General features: G+C 37.6%; 1 protein-coding gene and 1 pseudogene across 2 annotated transcripts in view; one reads left to right on the forward strand and one right to left on the reverse strand.

Moving 5' to 3' along the window:
* SLC26A4 (solute carrier family 26 member 4) overlaps positions 1 to 27,377 on the reverse strand; it is a 62,905-nt gene that overhangs the window by 32,346 nt on the left and 3,182 nt on the right. The window contains exons 2-8 of one of the 2 annotated variants that reach the window (XM_072653051.1): positions 27,102 to 27,260; positions 25,458 to 25,597; positions 22,478 to 22,588; positions 18,452 to 18,636; positions 17,019 to 17,183; positions 5,788 to 5,940; positions 5,594 to 5,676 (exon numbers count right to left, since the gene is read on the reverse strand). In XM_072653051.1, the coding sequence (XP_072509152.1) occupies positions 5,594 to 5,676; positions 5,788 to 5,940; positions 17,019 to 17,183; positions 18,452 to 18,636; positions 22,478 to 22,588; positions 25,458 to 25,597; positions 27,102 to 27,256 (992 nt within the window). In that variant the 5' untranslated portion in view covers positions 27,257 to 27,260. Of the gene's footprint in view, positions 1 to 5,593; positions 5,677 to 5,787; positions 5,941 to 17,018; positions 17,184 to 18,451; positions 18,637 to 22,477; positions 22,589 to 25,457; positions 25,598 to 27,101; positions 27,267 to 27,377 lie in introns of those variants that run through there. The other variant, XM_072653050.1, reaches the window with a different exon arrangement.
* Positions 2,624 to 4,076, forward strand: LOC140533394 (RNA-binding protein 34 pseudogene; annotated as a pseudogene).

The following is a 27,377-nucleotide window of genomic DNA, read 5'->3' on the forward strand; positions in this document are numbered from 1 at the left end:
ACTGAACAACAACCAAAAAAGCTGTATAGATCTCACCATGTCATCTCTCATTCAGCAAAATCCAGTGGCTCCCTATTACCTCTTAGAAGACCAAATATAAAACTCCCTCTCTAACCTGACCCCTTCCTACCTTTCCAGTCTTTCTCCATCTTACTCTCCTCCAGGTACTCTGTGATCCAGTGGGAGGGGCCTTCTTGTTGTCCCCTCTTACAAGATATTCTATCTCCCAACTCCTGGCATTTTTACTGGCTATTCCCCACGCCTGGAACTCTGTCCCTTCACATCTCTTCTTCCAGGCTTCCCTGACTTTTTCTAAGTCTCAGTGAAAATCTCACCTTCAGCAAGAAGCTTTTCCTAGTTCTCCTTCACCTTAATTAAAGTCTGTCCTCTGAGACTACTCTCAGACACACACATACGTATATACATGTACACACACACATACATACACGTATGTATGTACAGATATCTCTTTACATGTATATATCTTGTTTTTACATTTCTTGTACATATTTGTTTGCATGTTATCTTTCCCATTAGACTGTAAGTTCCTTGAGAGTAGAGACTACTTTTGCTTTCCTCGGGGCTTAGCACAGTGTCTGGAATATAGCAGATGCTTGATAAGTGCTTACTGAGTTGTTGACTAGTTTGATTTTAGCAGGGGGAGGAGGGAAGGAAAAAGATCAAGCATTTATTCAGTGCCTACTATGTGCTGGATGCCATACTAAGCACTTTACAAATATTATCTACCTTCACAACAACCCTATGAGGTAGGAGCTGCTTATTATCCTCATTTTATAGTTGAGGAAACTGAGGCTGGCAAAGACTAAATGACCTGCTCAGGCCTACACATCTAGGAAATGTCCAGATTTCAACTCAGGTCTTGACTCTAGGACCAACATCCTATCCACTGCCCCACCCAACTAGACATAAGGGAAGAAGAATATGATAGGAGTGATTAGAAGTTGGAGAAAACTCATCATGTCATGGATAGAAGAATGGGAGAATGTCATAGAATGCAGTAAATAGTACAATAGATTGAAAATTCAGTATCAGATTATCTAGAGTATCTAGGTATGAGTCCTAGCTCTGCTCTTTTTCATTTGTGTGACCTTCAGTAGGTTATCTGTGTGACCTTCAATAGGCCATTTTATTTCTTTGACTCAATTTCCTCAGCTGTAAATGAAGGGGTTAGAGTAGAAGTTCTCTAAGGTCTATCCTAGCTCTAAATCCTAAATTCCCATAATCATTTGAAGTTAAGGACTAATTACAGGGGGAAACAAAGATTGCATTTCCATTAAAAGATAGGTTATCTACAAAACCTCCTCCAGGTATCATTCACCCAATTCCCTATGCCATTGGCAGGTAGGCTCCCTAGAATTATTGCTACTCCTACTTTCAGGTGCTAGGGATAACTCCGGTAGACTATGCTTTTAAACACTAGTTCAAAAGATCCTGCTAATGCATCTGACATTAACAATTGGTCAGTAGTCAGTAAGTCCTTTAGCAAAGGCATTTACTCAAATGGCACAACAAGAACATTATTAGCTACAAAGTATTTTCCCCAGCATCAGCATATTATCCCACAAATATACCCAGAACCTTGGGGAAATGTTAGCATGAACTTAAAGTACAATGCTACAAAGGCATGTGTGTATAGAGAATGTGTGGTCAAAATAACTCACAACTGTCAAACCGAAGGGCCTCAATGTCCTTTCTCTCTCCAGGGGTTCTTCACAAGTTCACTGTAGAGCATGAGTCAATTAGCTGCTCAGCTGGGAAATCTCTGTTGGACCAGTCAGACCAACAACCAGCTACATAGGCCAATTTGCTGCTGGAGTGGGTAGAACAAATCACTTGGAAGCTGTGTTTGCTTCTCACTAAGCTCTGTTGCCAGGCAGGGATGCTGGACTGGTTAATTGGATGACCTTCTGAGCTCAGTCAGTGGATACTTACAGTCTTTTTCCACCTTCTGGCATTAGCTTGATTGGGTGGGACTATATTCTTTTTGGTTGGAATACTACAGGTAAAGTAAAGACCCTTAGTTTGGGAAACTTGTTCCCTTTGCCTCCCTCATTCCCAACTCTGAGGTAATTTGTCACATCCAGGCAGGAGATGAGAGAAGTCTTACCTCCTTTGGTCAACAAATCCTTCCAGATTTAAAAGCCCTTTTTCAAAGCCCGTCAGCTCACCCATGTTGCCTTAGTGTGATTAATTCAGTCAGTTTCACCTCTAGTTATCTTTTGGGAAATTTATGTATATGTGTAGATGGGATGAAGTCGGAATGCTAGTCCATGCCCAGGAGGCAAATTCACTGTTTTATAATTGAAGTATTCACCTCCAGCCCATTCTAGGGTGGAGAATGTCAATTTGACATCCCAAGGATTTTTCTATCTCAGTCCTTTAGTCCCAGTGGATCTTCAGCTTTAGCCAGTTTCACTGGGATATATTCTCTTATAGATATTATACCCCAAATGCCAAATAAAAACAAATGCTTATAACTTTATAGAGTACTTTATAGTTTTGAAAACTCTTTCCTAGTCTTTTGATCTTAAGGAACCATAAAATGTCAGATATGGAAAGGAATCCAACCATTTCATTTTACAGAAATAGGCCCAAAGGGGGATCACGTGGCTTCACATCCCGGGGAGGTGCTTCTCGGCTGCCGAGATGGCTGCGGAAAAGAAGGTTAGACGAAAGAAAGAGAAGCAGACCGGAGGCAGCAAAGCAATGGAAGATAGCGTGAGTAGCTCCTTATCTGAAGAGTATCAGGTTGGACAAGTGGCCAGCAGCTTGTTTCAAAACAAGCCCTTCAAGAGTGGCAAGAGCCACCTGGCATCACTCTTCAGCTCCTCAGCTACACAAGTGCAGCAACCCATCTATGTGACTGCTAGAGAAGCTAAGAGTAAGAAGAGAAAACATAATGAAGATGAGATTGTATCCCACAGTCAAAGAACTTGTGCTGCTGTTGAACAAATGCCTGCAAAGAGAATTACAGTGAAGAAGAAAATCTCTGATGCAGATCAAAGATTGGCAAACAGAGAAAGTGCTTTGGCATCTGCTGATCTTGAAGAGGAAGAAGAAGAAAAAATGCAAGCTAAACAGATGAAGAAAAGGAAAATTTCTCAAGCTAGTAATAATGATAAAACAGCAGGTGGTAAAATACTTGATAATTCAAATTATTCATTTGAGGTAAATAAAAGAAAGAAGATTCAAGTCAATGAGGCAGAGGAAAAGATAAAAAATAAGAGAACTGTATTTGTGGGAAATTTACCTGTCACCTGTAAAAAAAAGGAGCTGAAGTCATTTTTTAAAGAGTATGGACAAATAGAATGTGTACGATTCCGTTCTTTGATTCCAGCAAAGAGCACTTTATCCAAAAAGATTGCTGCAATAAAACGTGAAGTTCACCCTGAACAGAAGAGTATTAATGGTTATGTTGTTTTTAAGGAAGAGATTGCTGCTGAAAAGGCACTGAAAAGAAATGGTGCTCAGATTGCAGAGGGATTTCCAATCAGAGTTGAACTTATATCTGACACTCCTTTGAGGGGCAAGAGATCAGTGTTTGTGGGGAACCTTCCTTACAAAATTGATGAGGCTGCTATTCAAGAGCACTTCTCTGACTGTGGAAGTGTTGTAGCAGTAAAAATTGTGAGAAACAAAGTTACAGGAGTTGGCAAAGGGTGTGGCTATGTGCTCTTTGAGAATACTGATGCTGTACAACTTGCTTTGAGATTAAACAACTCTGAATTAATGGGAAGAAAACTACGAGTTAAGCGTTATGTTAATAACGAAAAGGTTAAACCGTCACACACTACCGGCAGAGTTTTGGAAAATTCCACCAAATTTAAGCACAAACTTAATTTTCCTCCTAAAAACACAGGACAGCATTCTGAAAATACATTTGCTGGAGAAAAAGCTAATCCTTTGAAGAAGAAAAAGAAATGGCAAAAAAGTGGAAAAAGTAAAAAGCGAATGGAAAAACACAAATAGAATCAATCTGAAACTTTTTTACTTGTTGGATAATTGGCTAATAAAGTTGTGTTTTATTTAAAAAAAAAAAAAAAAAAAAAAAGAAATAGGCCCAAAGGGCAAGACCAATATAGACGGCTTCTCATGTAGTGCAACATTTCCCAGCAAGAATTTCCAGGAATGCAAATGATTTCCACCTTATTTTTTTATTAAGGAAAAGGTTCCACACCACCATTCTTACGATTAATCCTTTAAGGAGAATGACAGCAGGATCTAAATCCCACAAACATGAAACGTCAGAAGCTTGCCAATATTTTGTTTCCTTATTAAGTCTCCTATTTATTTTGGCTGAACATTAGAAGACTCAAGAAAAACAGCTTTGTTTTTTTTGTTGTACTTCCAAAAGATCCATAATATAAGTTAGAAATACTAGCTACATTTCATATTTGAAGAAAACCCACCAACATTTACGAGTTTCATTTTTCATCTTCAGTTTTCAAAAAGCCACCCAGACTGTGCTGTTATATAGTATTTCCTTTCCCCATCTGAATAGTGTTCCTCCCATAGTAAACTAGGTCAGTTTTTCTACTACTATAAAGAAACTTATAGGTCTCACTTTTGTCCAAGTATCTGGGACTAATTAGGCTAGTAGGCTATACATTTTCTCTTCCTACTAAGCCTATGGGAAAGGCAGAACTCAAGGATTATTATCCTAATTTTACCAGTATAGAACTGAGACACACACAAGTGAAGAGACTTTTTCAAGATCACATGAATCCTTCATTAAAGACTTTCAAATTAAAACAGAGGTCTCTCTATGTCTACCCAGCCTGCCACTCTCCCCACTACACTAAGTGGAAGAAATGCCTATCAGTTCCATTTCAATGGGTCAGTATCATCCAAAGACTTTAATGCTGCAACTATAAACTTCAAAAGAACAACCTGAGTGCAAAATCTGGCCCATTAGAAATCCAGACTGAGAGCCAAAAGGTACCTTAGCAGCTGTCATTTGACAGACGTGGAAACTGCTGATCAGAGATGTGGTTTCTTCCCCAACGTCACAGAGGTAGGAAATAGCTGAGCTGAGCTTCGAAAATAGTGTCTCTGATTCTTTCCAGAACACCTTGCTCTCCATAATAGCCACAGTTTTAGCACCCTCTGCATGTTGCAGTCGCTGTTACTGACCCATATTAACCAGATTAGATTATCATGACGCATACACAAGCCCAAATCAGAATTCTGGAACTGCCTAAGTCTCTGCAAGCACTTTTAAAAGAGAATGAAAAAGAAAAGCTGCAGGCTATGTTCAAATAAAGAGAACTCTCTCTTGTCTAGACAATACCACCATATACAATATTACTACTCTTTATACAAGCAGATACTTCTTTTAGATTTGTATATCTATGAGCAGATGTTGAAGGAACACTCCTAAAAAGCAATTTGATATAAAAGGATCTTATTAAATATTAACAGTAAATTAATATTAATGCATAAATTAAATTAATATTAAATTAGCTAATTTAATATTAAATTAATATTGAATTCATTTAATATTAAAATGAAATATTAGCTATTGAGTTAAGATGAACATATTAGTATCACCAGATAGGGATAGCCTACTTACCCCCTTGGAATGGATTTAACAATGCCAGCATTGTACTTTTTTTCCAAGTCGACTTCATATGAAATGGCTGTCGCTATAATTGTCTAAAATAAAGCAAAAAGAGACAGAAAAAAACCTCTGATTAAAAAAAAAAATCTTTCTTCTCACAATATGGTCACTTTCTCTTTATGTAAATAAATGCATATTCTACTTACCACAATCACTTCTATAGGAATAGGAACAGGAATTTTGTGTTTATATCGATCATTTATTTCCTTAACAGCCATGCAGATAATAATGGTAAGCAGTCCAGCAATTAAATCTGCAATGTTTGTGGCACCGATGTTCTCAAATATCTCAATCAGAGTCTATTAAAGAAAAAAAAAGGAAAGTGATTCACTTTTTTAAAAATTGTATTAAAAGTTTAACCAGATCAATTTGCTTAGTAACAATGACATTTGAGTTAATTATAATTCATTATGTATCAAAATAATTATTTGGTCACACCCTCCAAGTCCTCATCAGGATTCTTTTGGTGTGTGCCCAGTGGTTCTGCTTCTTTTTTTCTTTGTAATATTTTTAACAGTCTTTCTAGATTCTCTATATTCCCTGTACTTGCTGGTCTGGGCTAATTTTCTTTCTGTTACCAAAAGATAATATCCCTGTTCTCACAGATCATCAACCCGCGCACTGTGATGGCATCACATTTCACTTACTACCTTTCTGTGTGCACCATTGTGCTAGTGATTGTACGGAGGTAGTTCAATGCGTCAGTTTCTTATTACTGAACCATAAGCAATACCTCAAGTTCTAGATTCAGAGAAGTCTGGAAGGACTGACACAAAATAAAGTGAGAAGAGTCAGAACAATTAATGCAATGGCTAAAACATTGTAATGGAAAACAACTTTGAAAGATAAGTTGGATCTACCTAATGACCAATCCTGATTCCAAAAGATCAGTGATGAAACATGCTTCCTACTTAGAAGAGAGGTGGTGGGCTAGAGATGAAGAATGAGACACGCATTTTCAGACAGAAACAATGTGTGGATTTGTTTTGTTCAACTATGATTATTTATTACAAGGTAGACTTAAAAAAAATTTTGGAAGAGAAGAACTGGAGGAAGGGGTGGGAGTTTGGCGATAGTGACGCTAATAAAAAAAAAAAGAGTGTAAATGAAGCACTTGCTAAATGCACTGAAGAGCACAGAAGGGAATTCATAGGGAGACACAGACTGGCAGAACAGCTTTGAAACAAATGTTGAATTTTTTTTAAAAATTTTAAACCAGCTGTAGGTAATTAAAGATCACAGTTTTCTTCTGCTCTTTTTTGCATATGGAAATGTACATGTTTGTGGGTGTTTGTCAAGTTCAAAATAATAAGAAATAAAGTTAAAATTAAAAAATATATTTGATTCCTAAACTCCATAAAAAATAACTTTAGCAATAGAGAAAGCACTGCTGACAAGAGTCATTTTTGTGTTAAACATTAAAAAATAAAAATAAAATTAAAAAAAAAAGAGTCATTTTTGTTGTTGTCTGACTCTTTGTGACCCTTTTTGGAGTTTCTTGCCAAAGATACTGGAGTGACTTGCCATTTCCATCTCCAGCTCATTTTACAAATGAGGAACCTGAGGCAAATAGGGTTATTGGCTTGCCCAAGGTCACACAGTAAATGGCTGAGCCTGGATTTGAACTTAGATCTTCCTAACTCCAGGGCTGGTGCTCTATCCACTGTGCTACCAAGAGTACTAGACTGGTAATCTGTTGACATGGGGCCTGGGACTAAGTACAAATTCTCTAAGCCTCAGATTATTTATTCTTCAAAATGACAGGGTTGCACTAAATCATCTCTAAAATCCCATAATTTATTCAGACAGTCAACAAACATTTGTTAAGTACCTAGTATGTGTCCTCAGGTACTGGCTAAGAGATGAGTACACAAAGAAATGAGTTAAAAGACAGTCACTGACTTCAAGGAGCTTATAAATTAAATTTAATTGCATAAAAAAATTTATTCATAAATTAAAAGAACTTGAAAGTATTATTTTCTGGCCATCATGTTCATAATCTTAGGATGGAAATTTTGATACTCTTAGAGTAAAAGTTATGACCACACATATGACCATAAGGTTATGATGACCACTCTCTAGATAATTGAAACACACAAACAAAAACACCCTAAACATGGTTACATCAATTGAATGATATTTCAGGTAACACTTTTGGTTCAACCTGAATGAACTTGATTTAATGTCACAATACTCCAATTGACCTGATGTGTAGAGATACAAATGGGAGGTAGTGTTGGGAGTTAGCAGATTTGGGGATGTGTAAAGCAAAATCCTTGAAGACAGGGACAGTTTCATTTTTGTCTTTGTTATACCAGAACTCACTAGAGGGCCTGGTCCATGGCAAGTGCTGAGATTGTTTGGAGCCTTGACTCCTCAGTTAGTTGAAAATTTGATCGTCTCAAATACATTCGAGAACAAGGGAGTGAGCAAAGAAATATCTTGAAAGGTTACGCTCTATACACTAAACCTTATGAATATGATCCATATAAGAACCTCTAGAGGACCCTCACTCAACTTGTTTTTTTTTCTTTTCTCTTTTAATTCATGGACTAAAACAAACATTTCTATAACATAGTACAATACAAAATAAGCTGCAAATCTACTATGCATAAACTTACTATTCCTTTCAAATATATAATATTATTGTATAACATATAACAAAATGATCACATAAATTTTTCCCTCCCTCTCAGAGATGGCTATCATTAGACACAAATATTAATTTTTAATTTAGGCACAATTCTAATGAATATTTGTTGATTGAGCTTTTTAGTCCTTCTAGAGGCAGATACAGGACTCAAGTAAGAGGTAAGAACTGGAGAGTGGAGGGAAGGATGTCACAGAAGGGGAGGAAAGAAAAACCAGAGAATGCAGAACTAAAAACTCAAGAATCCAGCAGTGGGGGGCTACTTCTTTATGAACTTCAGTAGATATTGATGACATTGTTGGCTTGAAGCATGGGCCAATAGTTGATGTTTGGAAAGATGACTGAATCATTTAAGAAAAGGCTAGAGTCACAGAATTTGAGTGTTGGCAGCGACCTCAGCAGACAATTCATGCACAAAAGGAATCCCCACTATCATATACGTGACAAGTGCTCTAACTGATAGGAAGGTTTTCCTGCCATCAAAAGTCCACATTGGTCTCTGGGCTACTTATTATACTCATTGCTTCTGGTTCTGCCCTCTGGGACCAAGCAGGACAAGTCCAATACCTCTGGAAAGGACGACTCTTCAAAAGCATGAAGATAAGCTATCATGTCCCAGCTACGTTTTCATTTCTTCTAGCTAACCCTTCCCAGTTTCTTCTATCAACCCTTAAGGACCTTCTCCGTCCTAGTTTCCACTTATCTTTCACACTTTCCAGCTTATCACATCCTTCTTAAACAATACTCAGGATGAAGCAGGAGGAGGGCAAAATACAAGGGGTTATGGCGTTACTGTTGCTGGAAGCTATGCCCTTTTCCAAGCAGCTCTAACCAAATTCTCTTATTTCATCATCCACACCACACTGTTGACTCATACAAACTGAACTTATAGCCCAAGAAAGATGGGCTTTTTAAAGAATATCTAACTACTCATGCCTCCCTATCTGTACTTATAAGGTCAATGTTTTTACACTCAAGTGCAAGACTTTATTTTTTATCCTTATTCAATTTTATCTTAATAAACTCAACTCAGGGTTGTAGCCCAGAGGTATCAAACACACAAGGGTGGGGGGAGGGTGGGGGTGGCATTCAACCCACAATGTGTAGCCCAAACCAGATTAAAATATAATTGGCCTTAATCCATATCAATGACAAAATGTTAATCATCACAGGGCTAAGCACAGATCCCTGGGGTATTCCACTATAGACCCCCAGTCTCTTTGACATTGAATACTGCTAGCTACTATTGTACTATCATCTAATCCATGATTTCTCCATCTTCTCCACTATCTTATTAACAACTTTACTAAGAGTTAGCTAAATTATACCTATAGCTGGGTGACACTGAACCTGGAGTCAAGAAGTTAGGTTGTTTAGTCATATCTGACTCTTCGTGACCACATTTGGGTTTTTCTTGGCCAAGATACTAGAGTGGTTTGACATTTCCTTCTCCAGTTCATTTTACAAAGGAGGAAACTGAGGCAAACAGGGTTAAGTGACTTGATCAGGGTCACATTGCCAGTAAGTGTCTTGAGGCTGGATTTTAACTCAGGTTTTCCTGACTCCAGTCCTAGGACTCTTCATTGAGTTCAAATCCAGCCTCAGACACTTACTGGCTGTGTGGCTCAGGACAAGTCACTTAACTCTATCTATCTCAGTTTCCTCATCTGTAAAATGGGGATTATTTTTTTAGCACTTGCCTCTCCAGGCAATTGTGAGGATCAAATGAGACTATATTTGCAAAACACTTTATCAAACCTTACAGACACTATATAAATGCTAATTATTATCCCCTTTATCTCCTAGTTTATTAATGAGGTTAGTCTAGCATGACTTATTTTTGATGAAGCCAGAATGGCTCTTTATACCCACCACTTTCATCTCTATATGTTCAACACCCATGTTTTTAAAAATCTGTTCTAGAATTTTCCCAGGAATTGAATAAAGAAGGGAAGTATGATATCTATTTTGGAATGAAAAAAGGTTTTTTAAAATAAATTGTAGTGCTTACTGAAGTAAACTTCAACAGTCTGGAAAATTTGCCTATGTAGAATACCTCGTTACCAACCAATGACGGGTAAATAAATCATTACAACAGCAGCAGTCATATTGATAAAACTATGATAATAAAAAAGTAAAATCAATGACAACAATACTTTATACATGTGTAGTGCTGTTAGCTTTTCAAAATACATTCAGATAAAGTTAGAAACAATCCTGAGCTTTTTACTCCTTTATAAAAACATTTGCAGATGACTTTCTACAATTCAAAGACTGAAATGTTGAATAGCTATGTTATTTAAATATTATTTGATCATATTTTTTTAACTTTCCTATTTAGTTCTATACCTCTATTTAAATCCAGTATAAAAAAATCAAATTTATTAAAACCCATAAATGTAGAGAAATTATTTACATTTTCCCAGAAGACCTGGTTTCAGATTCCACCTCTGACAAGCCACAACCTCTCAATGCTCTAGGCAGCTCTTTAGGAATAAGGAATATGCTTATCCTAGAGTTAGAGCTTTTACCAAGAAATTAAATTCCAAATCCAATTCCTATCCCTATTTACCTTATTAACTCTTTTGCTCACTTAATTAAAAAATTCATTACAGGGATATTTGGTTAATCTGTGTGAGCATATGCATATCATTAAAAAACAAATTTCCCTGACACATTGTCTTCCAATTTATGAATAATCAATTAATATATAACTTTTCAGGATTTTGTCTATTCTGTGAAATGAAGTACATCTATATTTTAAGACAATTTATCCAATAATATTCAGTGTTTTCTTGTTAAAATCTCTACCAGGAAAACCTAGAGTCCTGCTTCTAATAGGAACCGGGAGTTCCTCAAATAAATCAAATTTAGACAAAAAAACAAAAAGAAAGAAACCACAAACAAACCCAACAACAAGGTAAATTAGAATCTTTTTTTTAGCCCAAGTATTCTACCAAGAGATTAACCACTTCACAATTAATAAGCACCTCTGTAAAATATTTTCCCTCACCTATGTTTCGATACTTAAAGATATTTAATTATCTTAGAAAATTTATTTCTACACAACATCATTTTGATAGTTGCCCTTCCTTTGTACAATATTGCTCAGGTAGATCAAACAATAAAGAAACTTATGCCTGGTTTTATTTATAGATTCTTAATTACAAGTTAATTATTAATACATCCTAAATCCATATCTATGACCTAGAATCATTGATTTGAAGTCAGAAGGAATCTTATGACAAGCTTACACCAAACCCCCATTTTATTTATAGATGAGGTTAAGTGACTGTGCCCAAGGTCCCAAGACGAATGTCTAAAACAAGTCCTCTGACTTCAAACAGTATTATTCTCATTGCATCCCCTATATACTTGTGTAATGGTCATTTAAGGTTAATAGTGGGTGGGGGGAAAGAATTGAAGATCTTCCCAGTCTATTAATAGACCTCAATACCTTTTGTTAATTTCTATTGAGGCACTGGATCAGAGGGTCCTGCCTTCCTTCTCTGAAACGTGTACAAATACTCTGAGGTGAGGTTTAACTTTGGGGCTTACTCATTGTAAGTGTTTGTTTGGCTAGACTCTGGGCAGCGGCTAAGGAGCTCCCCTGCTTTGAAAACCCAGGTGTTGAATGTTTCTGTTTCTGGTAACTATGTATGTATTGTTTATGGTCAAACAGGTGGAAGCTCTGTCTCTTGAGCTTATTTCCCTGTCTGTATTTTCCCTAAAGTTCAGGGTGCTTACTTTTTCCCCGGAACTAAGTGAATGATACATGTGCTTGATTAAAATAGATTGTTGACCCCTCCAAAGTTGCTTTCCTTTTTAAAAGCAGATCTAAGAACCTGTACAGCAGGTCCTGCTGGTACGTTGGGGTCCTTGCTGATACAACTTGCTAATACCTGTTTGAAGTTAAGTTTTTATCAGATTCTGTATGATATAAAGAGAGATCAGCCCTAAAACAGTCCTTTTCTGGTTTTTATTGGCTTACATTTCCCTGTCAGAAGAAACCAACTTGATAAAGCTGTATAAGTATCAGAGTCCATATACATATAAATACAGATTAACCCCCAAATCCTCATTTTCTTGCCTTTTTCCCTTAGGAGTGAGAATCTGGAAGTAGCCACAGAAGAATAAACTTCACAGGATCTCCTTACCTGCTGAAGCTCCCTACTCTCAATCTGGGTGAGAAGTTGGGGAAAACTGTTTTAAAAAATTGAGTTGCTAGGCTAAGGACATACTATTTGACAGAAGTTGCTAGGAAAACTGGACAACAGTCTGGCAGAAATTAGGTTTAGACTAGCACCTCATACCATATACCATGGTAAGTTACAAATAGATATATAACATTATAAACAAATTAGGAGCAAGAAAGACATTACTTTTCAGATCAATAAAGAAGGGAAGAGTGTCATAAAAGATTAAGTCCATAAAAGATTAATTTGATAATATTGACTACATAAAATTTTTAAAGTTTTGCATATATAAATCCAACACAGTTAAGATTAGAAGGGAAACAGTTACATGGGAAAATATTTTCTTCAGCAAGTTTCTTGGATAAGATTTTCTAAAATATATTAAAAATTGATTCAAATTTATAAGAATAAGAGCCATTCCCCAAATGATAAATGGTTGAGGGCTATGGACAAGCAGATTTAAAGGGAAGAAATCAAACTATAGTCATATGAAAAAATGTTCCCAATCAGTAATGTAAGGAGAAATACAAATTAAAGCAACTCTAAGGTTCCACCTCATGCAAAGTGGGAAAATGACAAATATTGGAGAAGCTATGAGAAAACAGGAATGCTGAAGCATTGTTGGTGGAGCTGTGAATTGACCTAACCATTCTAGAAAGCAATGTAGAACTATGCCTGAAACCTCTACTAGACCCTTTGACCCAACAATTGCACCAATAGGCCTAAATCCAAAGAGGTAAAGCACACATCTGTACAAAAATGTGTATAGCAGTTCTTTGCTGTGGCAAAGAACTGGAAACTAAAGAGATGCCTATCTACTGGTGAATGGCCAAATAAGCTGTGGTATATAAATGTAATGGAATACTACTTTGCTGTAAAAAGCAAAAAAAAAAAAAAAAAAAAAAATGGATGTTTTCAGAGAAATGCAAGGATTTCTATGAACTCACATAGAGTGAAATGAACAGAATCAAGAGAACAATGTATATTTTAACATTATATTGTAATAAATAATAATTCTGAAAAACTTAAGAACTCTGATTGTACAATGTTCAAGCATGGTTTCAGAAGAATTGATGATGAATGCTTCCCATGTCATGACAGGAAAGTGACAGGATAATAGACAGCATGAGACACACATATTTGAACTTGGCTAATGTAAGAATTGGTTTTGCTTGACGATATTTTCTCGACAAGGATTTTATAGTTCTTTTTCTTTTCCTTTTTCCCCAATAGAGGAAGGGGGAGATAGGAGAAAGGAAAATAAAACTATAACTTTAAAAAATAGACTTTGAACTTTATTTACATACTGATTAGGATGAGGAGTACCTGCATGGCACAGTAGATTGAGAGATAACCAGCTTTCAAGTCAGATCAATCTGGGATCTGACACATACTTGCCATATGACTAGGGATAATGTCATTTAACCTTTCAATACCCCAGACCATCCGGGAAGGTTCTTAAGTGGCATAGTAGGTAATTCTCTGCATTGGTAGAAGGCATTTCCTCACTGAGAGTGCCCCATGCCAGTGAAATCACAGTTCTGGTGCCCTTCAAAATGAACAAGATGCATGGAAATAATTTTGAATTGTAGACAGGATCTTCTTTTTATGTTTCTCTTAGGAAATCCTCTGAGGAAAGTCTCTCAAGAGCCTCTTTTAACTTTTCCTTTTTCTTCCTGCCTCTAGTTTTTCCTACTATTTTTAAAATTAGATTTTAAAAGATTTTCCCCCCTAATTTAAGTCTAATATTTCACCTTAAGTTTCTTTGTCTTTGTTATATTTAGTTTTCAGTACTGCAGGACACAAAGCTCACAATGAGAGAGGGAGAGGAGAGAGAAAGAATGAGAAAGAGAGAAAAAGAGAGAGAGAAAGAGAGAGAGAGAGAGGAAAGAGAAAAACAAAGAGAGAGCAAAGAGAATAGAAAAGAGAGAAAAACAGGAGAGAGTGAAAGAATTAGCCACATTCCTGGAGGAAATATCTTACAACAGTCTTCTAGTTTTCCCTTAAGGAAACAGCTGCTTCTTTGAATTTGGAGGATTGAAGGATTCTGTTGTGAATGATCATGACTGATAGCATCAGAAGCAAAGTTCTATTTTCCCAAGTTGCCTAACTAATAGAGCTATTATGAAAGGGCTTCTAGGCCTCCTGATTCACATCAGAAGAATACACCTTATTCAGTATTAGACAGGAATAGCTCAAATACCTCCATCCGAGTTGGTGAGGTCCCGAGGAGGCTCTCTTACAACTCTAAGAATAATGGGAACCACAAGAAAGTTCTCTTAAAACTTGTCTTATTAATGGAATTATAGTTTTGTTTTGTTGTCATTTTGCTGGCCTTTCATTGCTCAAAGCTTTGCTACACCACCCTTCTCCTTCCTACTGTTTCCTTAACCCTGATCCCTTTTCCTACATCTTCTGTCTGGTCTTCACTATTTCACAGACTTCTGTAAGAGCCTCCTTCTGGCCTTGCTTTAACTACTGAAATTTTGAACAAGTTGAAAGGTTAATTCATCTCAAGAAAATGAAGACACCAGATGAAGTAAAAAAACTAGCTTGTGTGGAAAGGAAACAAGAATATACATGGCAAAATAAGAGTAGGATTGATGGGTGCCCAGAGACATTGCAGTTTGGCCATCAGATTTCCTTTCTATGCTGTTGCTTTCAACTGGCTCACATAGACCACTAAACCTACATAATAAATCTATCCAGTGTAGGCTCAATCTTTTCACTCTTGTTTCAGTACCCATCTCTTTATCCAAAACAGATCTGTAGTCATGCCTTGCTTGAAATGCAGTTCCTGGAGACAAAATGTCTCTATTTGCCAGAGGATCTGTGGTCATAAGAGATTGGATTGTTAAGGAGTTCAGTTCCTGGGTAGCCAGGTAGGACACAGATCAGTGAATGGCCTCCTTCTCAGGCAACATCCTGGGTTCAGAAGCCAGGGGACTTATGTATAGAGAGACAAACTGACCTGAAGAATATGACAGTGAGAAAGCTGAGGGGTTACAAGAATCATGGAGTAAGCCAGAATTAGGCAGTGTAGAAGGTATCTAAATGGATTGAATTTGGGAAACTGCAAGTGCTTTCAAGTACCCCAGGCTTTGTAATGAAACAAAAACCCATTATTTTAAGACTAACAATCTGATGATGCTATATCACATTGAATTATGTACTATCCTAGTCTCTGTGCCATACAATGAACAATGGATAGATGGACACTGGTCATAACTAGACTGTAATTATGGTCAATCATCTGTATTATAGTTGATCAATTACATGAAAGAATTCCATGTATAATTGGAAATGGAGTTGGGCCAGTTATGTAATGAAAGTTGGTGATAATCAAGGGACAGCGTATGTCCACTGCATAGGTGACCTTTTCATGTTAAGAGACTTCAAGGGAGATCCCAATACATTGAGAGGATTTCAAGATTATAGGCAAAGAGTCACCAAGGATGAAAGGGTATGGAGGTTGTGATCTCAGATCCCAGAATCTAGGAATCCAGAATTGATGAGATCACTAATGTGTGTGTTCATCCTTTGTTTGCCGAAGAAGACCATGCCATCAGAGAAATAATGGCATGACTTGTATTTGACTTTGTTTTTGAGTGAGGGAGGGCTGTGCAGGTTACCAGGCTCACTTCTCCTCCAGAGCCATCTGAATCCAGTGACCAGATATTCATCAGGATGACTGGAGATGACCCAGGATGAGGTTATTGGGGTTAAGTGACTTGCCCAATGTCAAGTGAGTGTCAAGTGTCTGAGGTGAGATTTGAACTCAAGTCCTCCTGACTCCTGCACTGGTGCTCTATCCACTGCACCACCTAGCTGCCCCAATCATTAATCTATTGAAGCAATGCACCAAGTAGGCACAGAAAGAATAAGGAATTTCATAGGAGAAGAAGCAAATAAAACAATAAACAACAACTAGCTACTGTTCGTTCTGACTGTACCATTTTTGTCCATAATTCAGCGATTCACCCTTTCTTCCACGTTCAGGAGTCTTTTCTCCCCATCACCTCTCATGTACACCTCTACATCTTGCACTTCTATTGCTTTCTCTCTATTCCCACAATCTGCTCTAGTTGGGCCCCTCATGACCACCTCCTGGATTGTTGTATTAGACTCCTTACAGGTCTTCTTATCTCTTATCTTTCCCCCTCCATCTAATCCTTCCTTTATGACAGTGCTGAGCTAATGTTAATTTGTACAGTGTTTTAGAGTTTGTTCAAAGCATTTTGAAAATGTTTTCTCATTTGATCCTCACAATAATCCTATGAAGTAGGTACTATAACTATCCTCATTTAACAAATGGGGAAACTTAGGCTGAGAAGGATTAAGGGACTTGCCCAATGTCATGCAGCTAGTATCTGAAGGAAGGATTCAAAGTTAGGCCTTTTATCTACTATGCCACCTGTCTTTAGCTGTGCACTGAATACTTCTGAAAATATTTATAGAAGGAGAGAAAATGGATACTACCTGAGTTCAGCACCGGCGGGATCAAAAATAATAATAAAGCAAAAATACTCACATATATTATTGAGAGAACACCATTATAATTTTTGGTTGAAACATTGAGAACAATTTTCAGCTGTGAGACTAATACTTGAAAGGCAGCTGCAGTTGTGAATCCTCCAACTAATGGATCTGCGAGATAGCGAACGATGAATCCAATTTGCAAGCCTCCTAACACCAACTAATATAAGAAGAGAGAAAAACAAATGATTTGCTTTGAATGAATGAAAAAGTGCTAACATTTTGCCTCCAGCTGATATTTGCATAGTGCTGCTCAGGTTTATAAAGGTCTTTCCATATACTATCTTATTTTATCCTTCCAACAACCCTGGAAGATGTTATAAAATGGGGACAATCAGGGAGATTCAGTGGTTCTCCCATGCTTACACAGCTCATAAGTTTCAAACTAGGTCTTTTGTGACTCCAGGGCTGCCCAGCATTCCTTTTTACCATGTTGTACTACAGTCTCATATCTGGTATTAATTTTGTCCTTGTTTCCCCAGTACCTAGGACAATACCTGGCACAGAGTAAGTACTTAATAAATACTTGAATTGATATCAGTCTTTAAAGATACATCAGTTCTCTCACAACCCTGTGAAACAGATATTTCAGATATTATTCTCCCCTTTTTACAGACAGAGGAACTGAGACTCAGGAAGGCTAAATGACTTAGTCATATTAGTAGTAGTAAAAATAACTGACATTTGTGAAGGGTGTTCCAAAAGTCTTACTGCAACGTAATGTTAAGTCTTACTGCACAACTTTAACAGCTTACATACTTCTATTAAATTTAATAGATTAAATAGATTAGACACCCTGTTTAACCCTTAAAGTTTGCATCCAATATAATTTTATCCTTACAATAACCCTATGAGGCAATACTTACAGATATTATCCCATCTTACAGATAAGGAAATTGAGGCTTGGAGAGAATAAGTGACATGCCAGCTATGGTAGGAACATAATAGTATGTGTCAGAGAGAAATCTTGAACTGAGGACTGAGTGACAATCCTTGGTCACATTTCCAATAATAGTCAGATGTGGGATTCAAACCCTGGTCCAATAGGAAGCTATAATGATTTGATGACAGTCCACACTACATCAAACACAAAAATACCTGTACAAAACAAAACAAATGCCTGAGATGGCATTTTTGTTCTGGACCTGTGATTTCATTAGTGTGATGTAGAAATCCCCTTCACCAAAGGTGAATGGAAACTCATCTGTAGTTTAAATTCTTCAAGAATTGCTCAGAAAATAACTGAAAGTTTATTCAAACTCAAAGGTCTTGTGCCCAGAGGGACATAGCTGGTAAGAGGGAGAATTTAAATCCATATCTTTCTGACTCTAAGAAAGGCCTCCATTCACTATACCCTGCTGACTTTCAAGCCTTGTTATTTAATAAAGAAATCATGACTTAAGTGTGTGTGCCATAGAGATACATTACCTGGATAATGCCTACTAAAACAGTGAGGGTGCTGGCAATTAACACTCTCTGTGCATCTCTGGCCTCAGAGTCTATCCTGGTAATGTTGTCAAGAGTATCATTGGTGCTTGTCAGGATAAACTGTTCATCAGGGGCCATGCTTAGAACAACAGATCCCACCATCAAACTGACCACAGGGAAGGGTCCTGGAAATTACAGGAATTAATTTATCTTTAGTCAATTAAGAATTACAAATGTCTATATATTATTGTCAGCAACATGCCAAATAACCAACACCTTAGTAAAGATAAAAAATTTATTCATTCAGCTAAAAAATCAAAACCCCAATTCCTCAGGTCACATGCAATCTTACTTTCATTTTGTTCCACGATACGCTTATTTCCATCCTGTGTGAATCCATTTCTCATTTTATTCTATGTTTTGATCTGTCTGGGGTTGAATTAACCCACTGTTTCGTTCAATTTTTCAGGGTTCAAAACAAGATAATGAACAGTGAGAGGAGACTGTATTTTTTTTCTTTTTACCATGGAGATAAGTTTTTAATCTAAAAGTCTAGGACAAAAGAGACTTAAGTCAAATGAACCCATAGCTTTCTTTTCCCCAGCCAGTCCCTCGCTTACTGAATTCTTTGAAAATATAGAGCTCATCTCTTTATTATTGAATTGTGTCCTTCTATTCTCAACCCCATTTGGCGTTTTCTTAGCAAACATATTGTAGTGCTTTGCCATTTCCTTCTCTTGCTCATTTTATAGATGAGGAAACTGAAACAAACAGGGTTTAGTGACTTGCCCAGGGTCACACAGCTAGTAAATTTCTGAGGCTAGATTGGAACTCATGAAGATGAGTCTTCCTGACTCCAGACCTGCTCTGCTATCCACTGTGCCACCTAGCTGCCCCAGTTCATGTCTACTCTGCACTAATTAAAAAGCACTTTCCAAATTTGCAGCAGCCCAAGGCAGAGGAAAGAGTATGTGCAAAGACATGGAGACAGAAAATTATGAAGAATATTTGGGGAATAGCAAAAAGTCCAATTTGGCTAATAGGAAACAAAATTTTAAAAAGCCATCATTTTGATACCACAGAGGACCCAGGGTTCAAATCTCAGCAATATAGCTTCAGGCAAATCACATTTTCTGGACTTCCATTCTCTGAGACCTAGCTCTAAACGTATAATTCTTTCAGGTTCAGAAGTTTGGACTCTATTTGTTAGACAATTGAAGCGATTTAAGCTAGAAAGTTGCATGGTTAGACCAATACTTTGGGAAAATTAAGTTGACACAACCACCAAAGAAGAGACTGGAGATGGGAAAAACATCAATCAATCAATTACCATTTATTAAGTGCCTACTACGTGCCAGGCACTGTGCTAAGTGCTAGAGATACAAAAAGAGGCAAAAGACAGTTCTCACCCTCAAGGAGTTCACAATCTAATGGAATATCAGGTGAAAAGCGGGTAAGAAAACATTAAAGACATTTAGGTAACAGAAGGCTAGGTGTAGGGTGATGGTAGTAGACACATGGCTTTCAAAGGAAGAGCTACATGTAAGTGGTATTAGAAATGAAAAGACTTGACGCTTAGATAGGGGGCAGGGAATGAGGAAGGGAGTGGAGGCAGAATCAAGGGTAATTCCAAGAGTTTTACTGTGGATGACTAGGAAGAGAGTAGTGCCATTAATAAAACCAAGGAACTCAGCAGTGAAAAATGAAAAGTAGTAAGAAAAGTGGAGAGCTGATGAGTTTAGTGTGGGATAGGCTGAATTTGGAATGTCAAAGAATTATTCAGATGATGATGTATAACAAGCTGGCAGGAGCCTGAGGAGCATTGCTGAAGACCAGCATTAGTATTTTATTTATTAGAACATTTCTTTCAAAAGAAATTTAAAAATTTAGGGCAAGAAGGAAAGAATTCTATATTGAGGTACATCAAGGAAGAAAGCTAAACCTAGCTTTAAACATTGTTTTGGCAAAACTTGGATACCCTTGCCAAGGGTTAGAGGAGATATTTGCTGAAATGGCATATTCTAAAGATATTCTTCCTAATGTTCTGAGGTTTCTTCCAACTCAAAACTATGTTCCAGTGACAGGATGAGCATTTATTGAGCATTTACTATGCACACCAGGGAATACAAATAGAAAAGCAAAATAGCTCCTTCAGTCAAGGAATTTACTTTTTAATTGGGAGAAATTATCCTTAAACTGAGTGTTCCTCCAAACTCTATTGTCATTTCTCTCTTTCTCTATTGTCTCCGTTGGCAATCTCATTTGGCCACAGATTATTTGTAGACAGTGGCAACATCTCTATCTCCAGCCCAGACCTCATCTCGGAACTTCAGGCTAGTTCTCAATACCTCACCCCACCAGCCTGAGTCTCTAGCCCTGATCTCTAGGTGCTTATAAAACTTCTCCAGATGGGGGATGGGCCTTATCACATCAAAATCAACATCTACTAAATCAAGCATATTGTTTTTTTCTTTCCACTAAAACTACTTTTCTCTCTGACTTTACCTTTTTGTTTTTTTGAGGGGAGAGGGGCTTGTGCTGCTGTTTATCTCATCTCCTAGCCTTACTGTTATCTTAGACTCTTCTCATATCTAATGAATTAACAACCAAACGCATCAATCAATAAGCTCTTTTATGAAGCGCCTACCCTGCATCAAGTACTGTGCTAGTTGCTGAACAACAGTCCCTTTGCTTCCACTACACATTTCTCACATCTGACCACTTTTCTTTGTTCTTCAGGCCCTCATGAGTTCCCCAAGGATTACTGTAATAACCTGCAGTCAGGTCTTCCCACTGCCAGCCCTGATTTCCCTCTAATTTATCCTTCATATTGCAGTCCAGAATGATCTTTCCTATGAATAGATCTAGTCATTTTCATTTCCATGCTCAAAAATCTTTAGCTTGCATTCAAAGACCTGCACAATCTTGTGGGCTTGACAATCTAGTACCACCCAAACTTTCCAGGCTCTACAGGCATTTCCTCTATAATGCAGCACATACATACCCATATTATGGAAAATCTTGTGATAAAACATTTATGAGGAAAATGGGGTTAGGAGGACAACACTCAAAAACTTCATCAGTGACACATAAAAAAGTTGTGAACTTAATAAAAAAAAGTTAGCACAGTTTATACATGTTAAAAGGTTAAGAAATACACAAATATTCCAAAAAAACGGTAGCTTGACTTGTGCCCCAGGCTATAGGAGCAAGTTGAACAAGCTGATCAAACTCTGGGCCTAAGGGCTACAGTCTAAGGCTGGTGGGGGTGGGGTTTTATGAACCAGCCTTTTTCCTAAAACTCCTATTGAACAGAATATGCCTCACTCAAATACTGTTTCCTCCATGAAGCTTTCTCTGATCCCACAATCAGTAATTACTTTTTCCGTTGGTCTTCACGTAGCACTTGGCTTCACAACTCTAATGCATTTTTGTAACACTGTGTATTTTAGATTTCACTGTGTTTTTTTGTTTTATACTCCTCAGTTTCAAAAGGAATGTCTTATTGAAATTTTCTAATTCCCTTAATATCTAGCACAGTAATCTACACTTAATAATAAACGTTGAATCAATGAATTCTAAGCTAATTTGGTGAAATAATGAATTCAAAGTCATTATAAAGTTTTCCTCTTTTCAGCTTAGCTTTTGTACAAGATTTAAAATCTTATATACTTTCTAAACCAAGTGCAGATTTTATGAAGGATGATCTTTTCTCCCCAGAGTACTACTAGAATTGGAAAGGCTATAGTTTCCATTTTTTTCTCAATTTTCCCACTTCCTAATTATTTTCCATTAAAGTAGGAAGTTCTATTACTTCTTTCAACAAGGGTGTTGCATTTCCAAAGCAAAGAATTACCAGCATATCCCATAAATAAAAATAACACAAATAACCACACTGTTACTAAAACCCCAAATCAACTGAAATAAACAAAGGAAAATCCCCAGAAGTCTGATTTAGATATTCTCCAAAGTATTTTAATTGTCCATGCTAGACTAATGTATATATAGACATATTTCCATAATTACCAACTGAGATGTGTCTTGATGTTCCAAAGACAAAATATATCAAGATGGGAAAGAAAGCAGAGTAAAGACCAAATCCAACAGGAACTGAAGCCAGTAGTGCATATGCCATTCCTGAAAGTACATCCAAAACAGTTTAATTTGCAAACCTAAAAGTTGGTGTTTTGTCTTCTATAATGAGAAAGTGCTTTCTACCAATAATCATTCTCACTAGTCTCTTTTAATATTTTATTTTTCCAATTACATGTAAAAACAATTTTACACATTTGTTTCCCAAAATTTTGAGTTCCAAATTCTTTCCCTCCCTCCTTCCCCTCTTCCCTTATAGAGAAGGCAAATGATTTGATATAGGTCATACATGTGTAGTCATGCAAAACATATTTCCATATTAGTCATGTTGTGAAAGAAAACAAACCATAAAAAAGATCCAAGAAAAATAATGTATTTTTTTAAAGCATATGCTTTGATCTGTACTCAGACTCTATCAATTTTTTCTCTAGAGATGGAAAACATTTTTCATCAATTTCTTCAGATTTGTCTTGGATCACTGTATTGCTGAGAATAATTAAGTCATTCACAGTTGATCATCATACAATATTAATGTTACTGTGCACAATGTTCTCCTGGTTCTGCTCACTTTATTTTGCATCAGTACAAATAAATCTTTCTATGTTCTTCTGAACTCATCCTGCTGATTATGTCTTATAGCACAATAGTATTCTGTCACAATCATATACGACAACTTGTTCTGTCATTCTCCAATTCTCAGAAGTTTCAATAAACCAACTTAACCTGCTTATTCTACATAAAATTTTGTGGCTATGTTGGATATATGGTCCAGACCTGTGATTTCATTGGTGGCAAACTCCTTGCATGGAAATTCCTTCCACTGGTACAGATTGGCAACTCCTCTATAGCTTAGAACCTTAGTGGCCTAGGACATTGAGAAGTTAAATTGGTCATAGTCACACAGCTAGTACATGGGCTCATAGGATCCTAGATCTAGAGCTGGTAAGGGAGCTTAGAGCCTACTTGATCCTACCCTCTTCATTTTGAAGATTGGGGTAACTGAGGCTCAGAGAAGTTGTACAGGTCATAATCATCAGAGGTAAGGTTTGAACCCAGGTTGCTTTGACAGCAGAGCTTCTGTCAAAGGTAGGATTTAAACCCACCTCTTCTTCATTCTATGAACAGCCCTCCATTAGCTGTATCACTAAAAATAGTCCAACCTGGCTGAAACAAAGGCTGCATTTAAATGTGCCACCTATTCAAATGATTGACTAACTTAGCAAGTAATTTAGTCACTTAACTGGTTAAGCAGTCACATAAGTTAAACCAATTCTTTGAACTGTTTAGTAACTCAATTCAAATGTTCTAACCAATTTCACATGGGGACAGACTTATAATTGAGTTAAATTCTCTTACAAGCCCAATTGCTGTCACACAGTTCCCTTTGCCTTCCTATGGAGGAAAAAATAGTTGATCTCTAGGCAAGAAGAAAACAAATACCCATTCGATTGAATATGACAACAATGCTGCCTGAGCCTGTAAGGATAACTCCTTATATAAGTGAGAGAAGTTAAAAATGTGTCTCAAAGAACAAGGTCCTCTCCAGCTTAAATGAGCCCTATGATCCTAAGAATACTAAGGGGATCCTTGCACAGTATTTACATCTTCTCCAGGTTAGTTCATACTCCCAAGCATGTGCCTGAAGGAACTATGCATCACACAGCTTCATGCAAAATCTGGAGCACCTCTATATGTATTTAATCTTTTGGTTAAATGTTTACTGGTTGGGCCAGCCAAATTTTATTCTAGCTTAATTCCCCAATCCCATTTGGCAAGTGAGGGAGAAAAATCTAGCAACTCATGAAATCAAATGGTATGGAAATTTTGTATTTAAATCATTCATGATAAGGAGTGGTCAGTACTCCAGAGCATGTGGAATAGGAAAGTAGCTCTGGAAAAGAATGTTTTCCTCTCAGGTAATACTGCTATTCTAATATTTTGCAGTGATCCCCATTCTCAGTAGATTTCATTTAAATAAATTTTAATTGAAGAACAACTGACCCTGGAACGAAACTTCTTATTGTTGTTGTTGTTATATGACCTGAAGCTCTCAAACTTCATAGAATTTTTAGGATATGATAAAATGTTAATGACAACTTCCATTTATATGGGACATCTATTTTTGAGGTTTTCAAAGTACTTTTTTTGTAGTGATTCTGAGGATAAAAGATGATATTGAAAATTTAGCTCTATTAGCTATCTTCAAAATAGAGAAAAGTGGGAACTTTGTTGTGTGCATGTATTCATGCATGGAATCAGAGGATCTTTATCCTCCACCTCACTAAAATAATAATTCAGGTCTTTCCCCATCTAATAGAAATGTTTTTCCCCTCTGTGGGATTTCATCTTTAAATTTATAATGAAAGTCAGTGTGGGCAGATTAGTTTTTATAGAAATTCACTCTTCAGAAACACCTTGATTGGAATGACCCTATGTAGTAAAGTAAAGTGTATCTAGCTATAGATAGGGGTAGTAGGTGGAGAAGATAGTGGGAAATTTGAAGCAATTTGGTATAATGCAATAGGGTTGGACTGAAAAGTATGTTCAGATACCACCTCTATTACTAGCTGTGTGCCTTCAAGTAAATCATTTAACTTTCTCAGTCTCTGATTGCTCATTTGTAAAATGAAATTAATGGCAATACTTCATAGGTTTGGGGTGAGCCTCTAATTATGTATCCTATGCTTTGAAAACTTTGCTTTTTACATGTTTACCTACTAGACTATGCAGCAGTGGTATAGTGGAAATGGATAGAAAGGCCTCTCTCTCTCTCTCTGTATCTCTCTCTGTCTCTGTCTCTCTCTGTCTCTCTGTCTCTGTCTCTGTCTCTCTCTCTCAGGATCTCCTGAAGTTACAGTGACTATATGAAGCTGTGGGAGGCTGTTAAGAGCAAACATTAAAAAGGCAATCTTACCTTGTAAAGTGGCCACAAGCCCTGTGCTAAGACCAGAAATTGCATCACTAAGTAGCCATTCTTTTACTCGGTATTTGGGTAGCCACTCCAAGATGGGTAAAAGAGACTTCATCATCCGAATGGCCCTCCTTCTGGAACAACTACCAAAAAGCAAGAAAATTAGGTTTCTAATTTAATTCTGAGCAAAAACAGTCCACCCAATGGGGAAGAAATAATAATCTGAACTCTATGAAAAATGTGTTTTAACAATTAAAAGTACATCTTCACTTTGATCATTGAAGTTTTTATCATGCATTTGCCAAGAACTACAACAGTCATGGAGTCATAGACTCACTGAATGTAAGAAATGATACAGAACCTAGTTCAAGAGTGTACAGTAGTAGAAAACACATGTGCAAGCATCCTTTTATGAGATCCCATGAATTTGGAACTGGAAGGACCCTGTAAGTCATCCAGCCCCTTCATTTTACAGACAGGAAAACTGAAGCATGCAGATGTTAGATGACTTGCCCAAATTCACACAAGTGATAAGTGATGGGCCAGGATTTGAATAGGGTGAGAGACTCCAAAGTCAGCACCCCACTGTAGCTCACTCTCTCCATCCCCTTTTAATACTCTTAAAAGAAAAGGTCCAATAGATTGTGGTCTCACTAACCGGAAATTAGTTTTGACATTTTTAACTCAGGTGCCTACTTTTTTCCTGTAAGTAAACATGCTTTGTGTATCTTGGCATACCACTCCCTTTGTGCTGGTTTTTACAGGATTCCAAGCTTGATGAATAGTTAAGTGACTTCCATGTAATTGTCCCTTGAAACATTCCTTTTAAAATCTGGCAATAGCTCAGTTTTCTCTGCTTATGCCATTGGGTTAAGGATTGTATGTTTAGATTTTAATTCATTGATTGGAGTTTCCGGATTTGATTGGATAGCCTCAGTCTCAAATCCCTTCCTGTGATTTCGTCACTACTTTCTAATTATATAGTATTATTTAGATCCTAAATTCACAAATGTAGATATAGAGTATAACCTACAGGAACTGGTAATTTAGCATACTTAGTCGGTAGCACAAGGCCTCACAGTCAGGTGATTATCCTAGTGACTCCCCTCCCTCGGGCTGGATTTCTCTTAAAAACTCTCAACCTTTTCCTTTCACCTTTGCCGGGTACTCAGAAAGGAATGGAAACCAGGATAAAGAAGACAGCATTGTTTAAGGGAAAGAGCAAGAAGTGGGTGCTGGAGTGAGAGGAAAGGACTACAGAGCTGGGTAAAGGGGGGAGGCAGATGGAGAGGGGAATCCGGAAAGGTGTGACAGTAGAAAGTCCCTGAGGTTCCTTTTCCTGAAACAACTAGAAAACGGAACGAGGAAAGAAATTTAGAACCAGGAATGAAGGACAGCCTGCGGCCACGACACTGAATTAGGAGCGCGTGCGAAGCGGACGTCAGCACTGGAAGACCGAAAGCCAGCCCGCTTTCAGCAGGGAAGGCAGACAAAGGGCTCGCGGCTAGCCCCAAACCGAGAGAGTTCCCACTCGGGTGAGGCGTCCCTAGCTCACCTCATCCAGCAATCTCGACTCAGAGCTCCCTCTCCCCACCCAGGCTCAGGCGCGGCATCCCCCGCCCGCGATAGTGGGGACAGTCCCGCTACCTGCAACCTTTGACCAGTTTCTCGCGGACGGTCTGGCGCTCACGCAGCTGCCGCTCGTACTGCTCCAGGAAGGAGGGCTCGTTGTAGACGGGCCGGGAAACCACATAGTTTCTGTACTCCGGCAGCTCCGGGTTCATCCTGCCTGGAGATGCCATGTCCCTGGGAGAGGAGGGTGGGAGGTGAGAAGTGAACAGGAAAGTGATCACTCTTCAGTACCGTTCCAGAACCGGACTAGCGGCTGGCAGCGACCGACTCCAGAGAGTCAGAGCTTCCCCC

Source organism: Notamacropus eugenii, chromosome 3 (genome assembly GCF_028372415.1).
Source record: "Notamacropus eugenii isolate mMacEug1 chromosome 3, mMacEug1.pri_v2, whole genome shotgun sequence".
Classification (NCBI taxonomy): Eukaryota; Metazoa; Chordata; class Mammalia; order Diprotodontia; family Macropodidae; genus Notamacropus; species Notamacropus eugenii.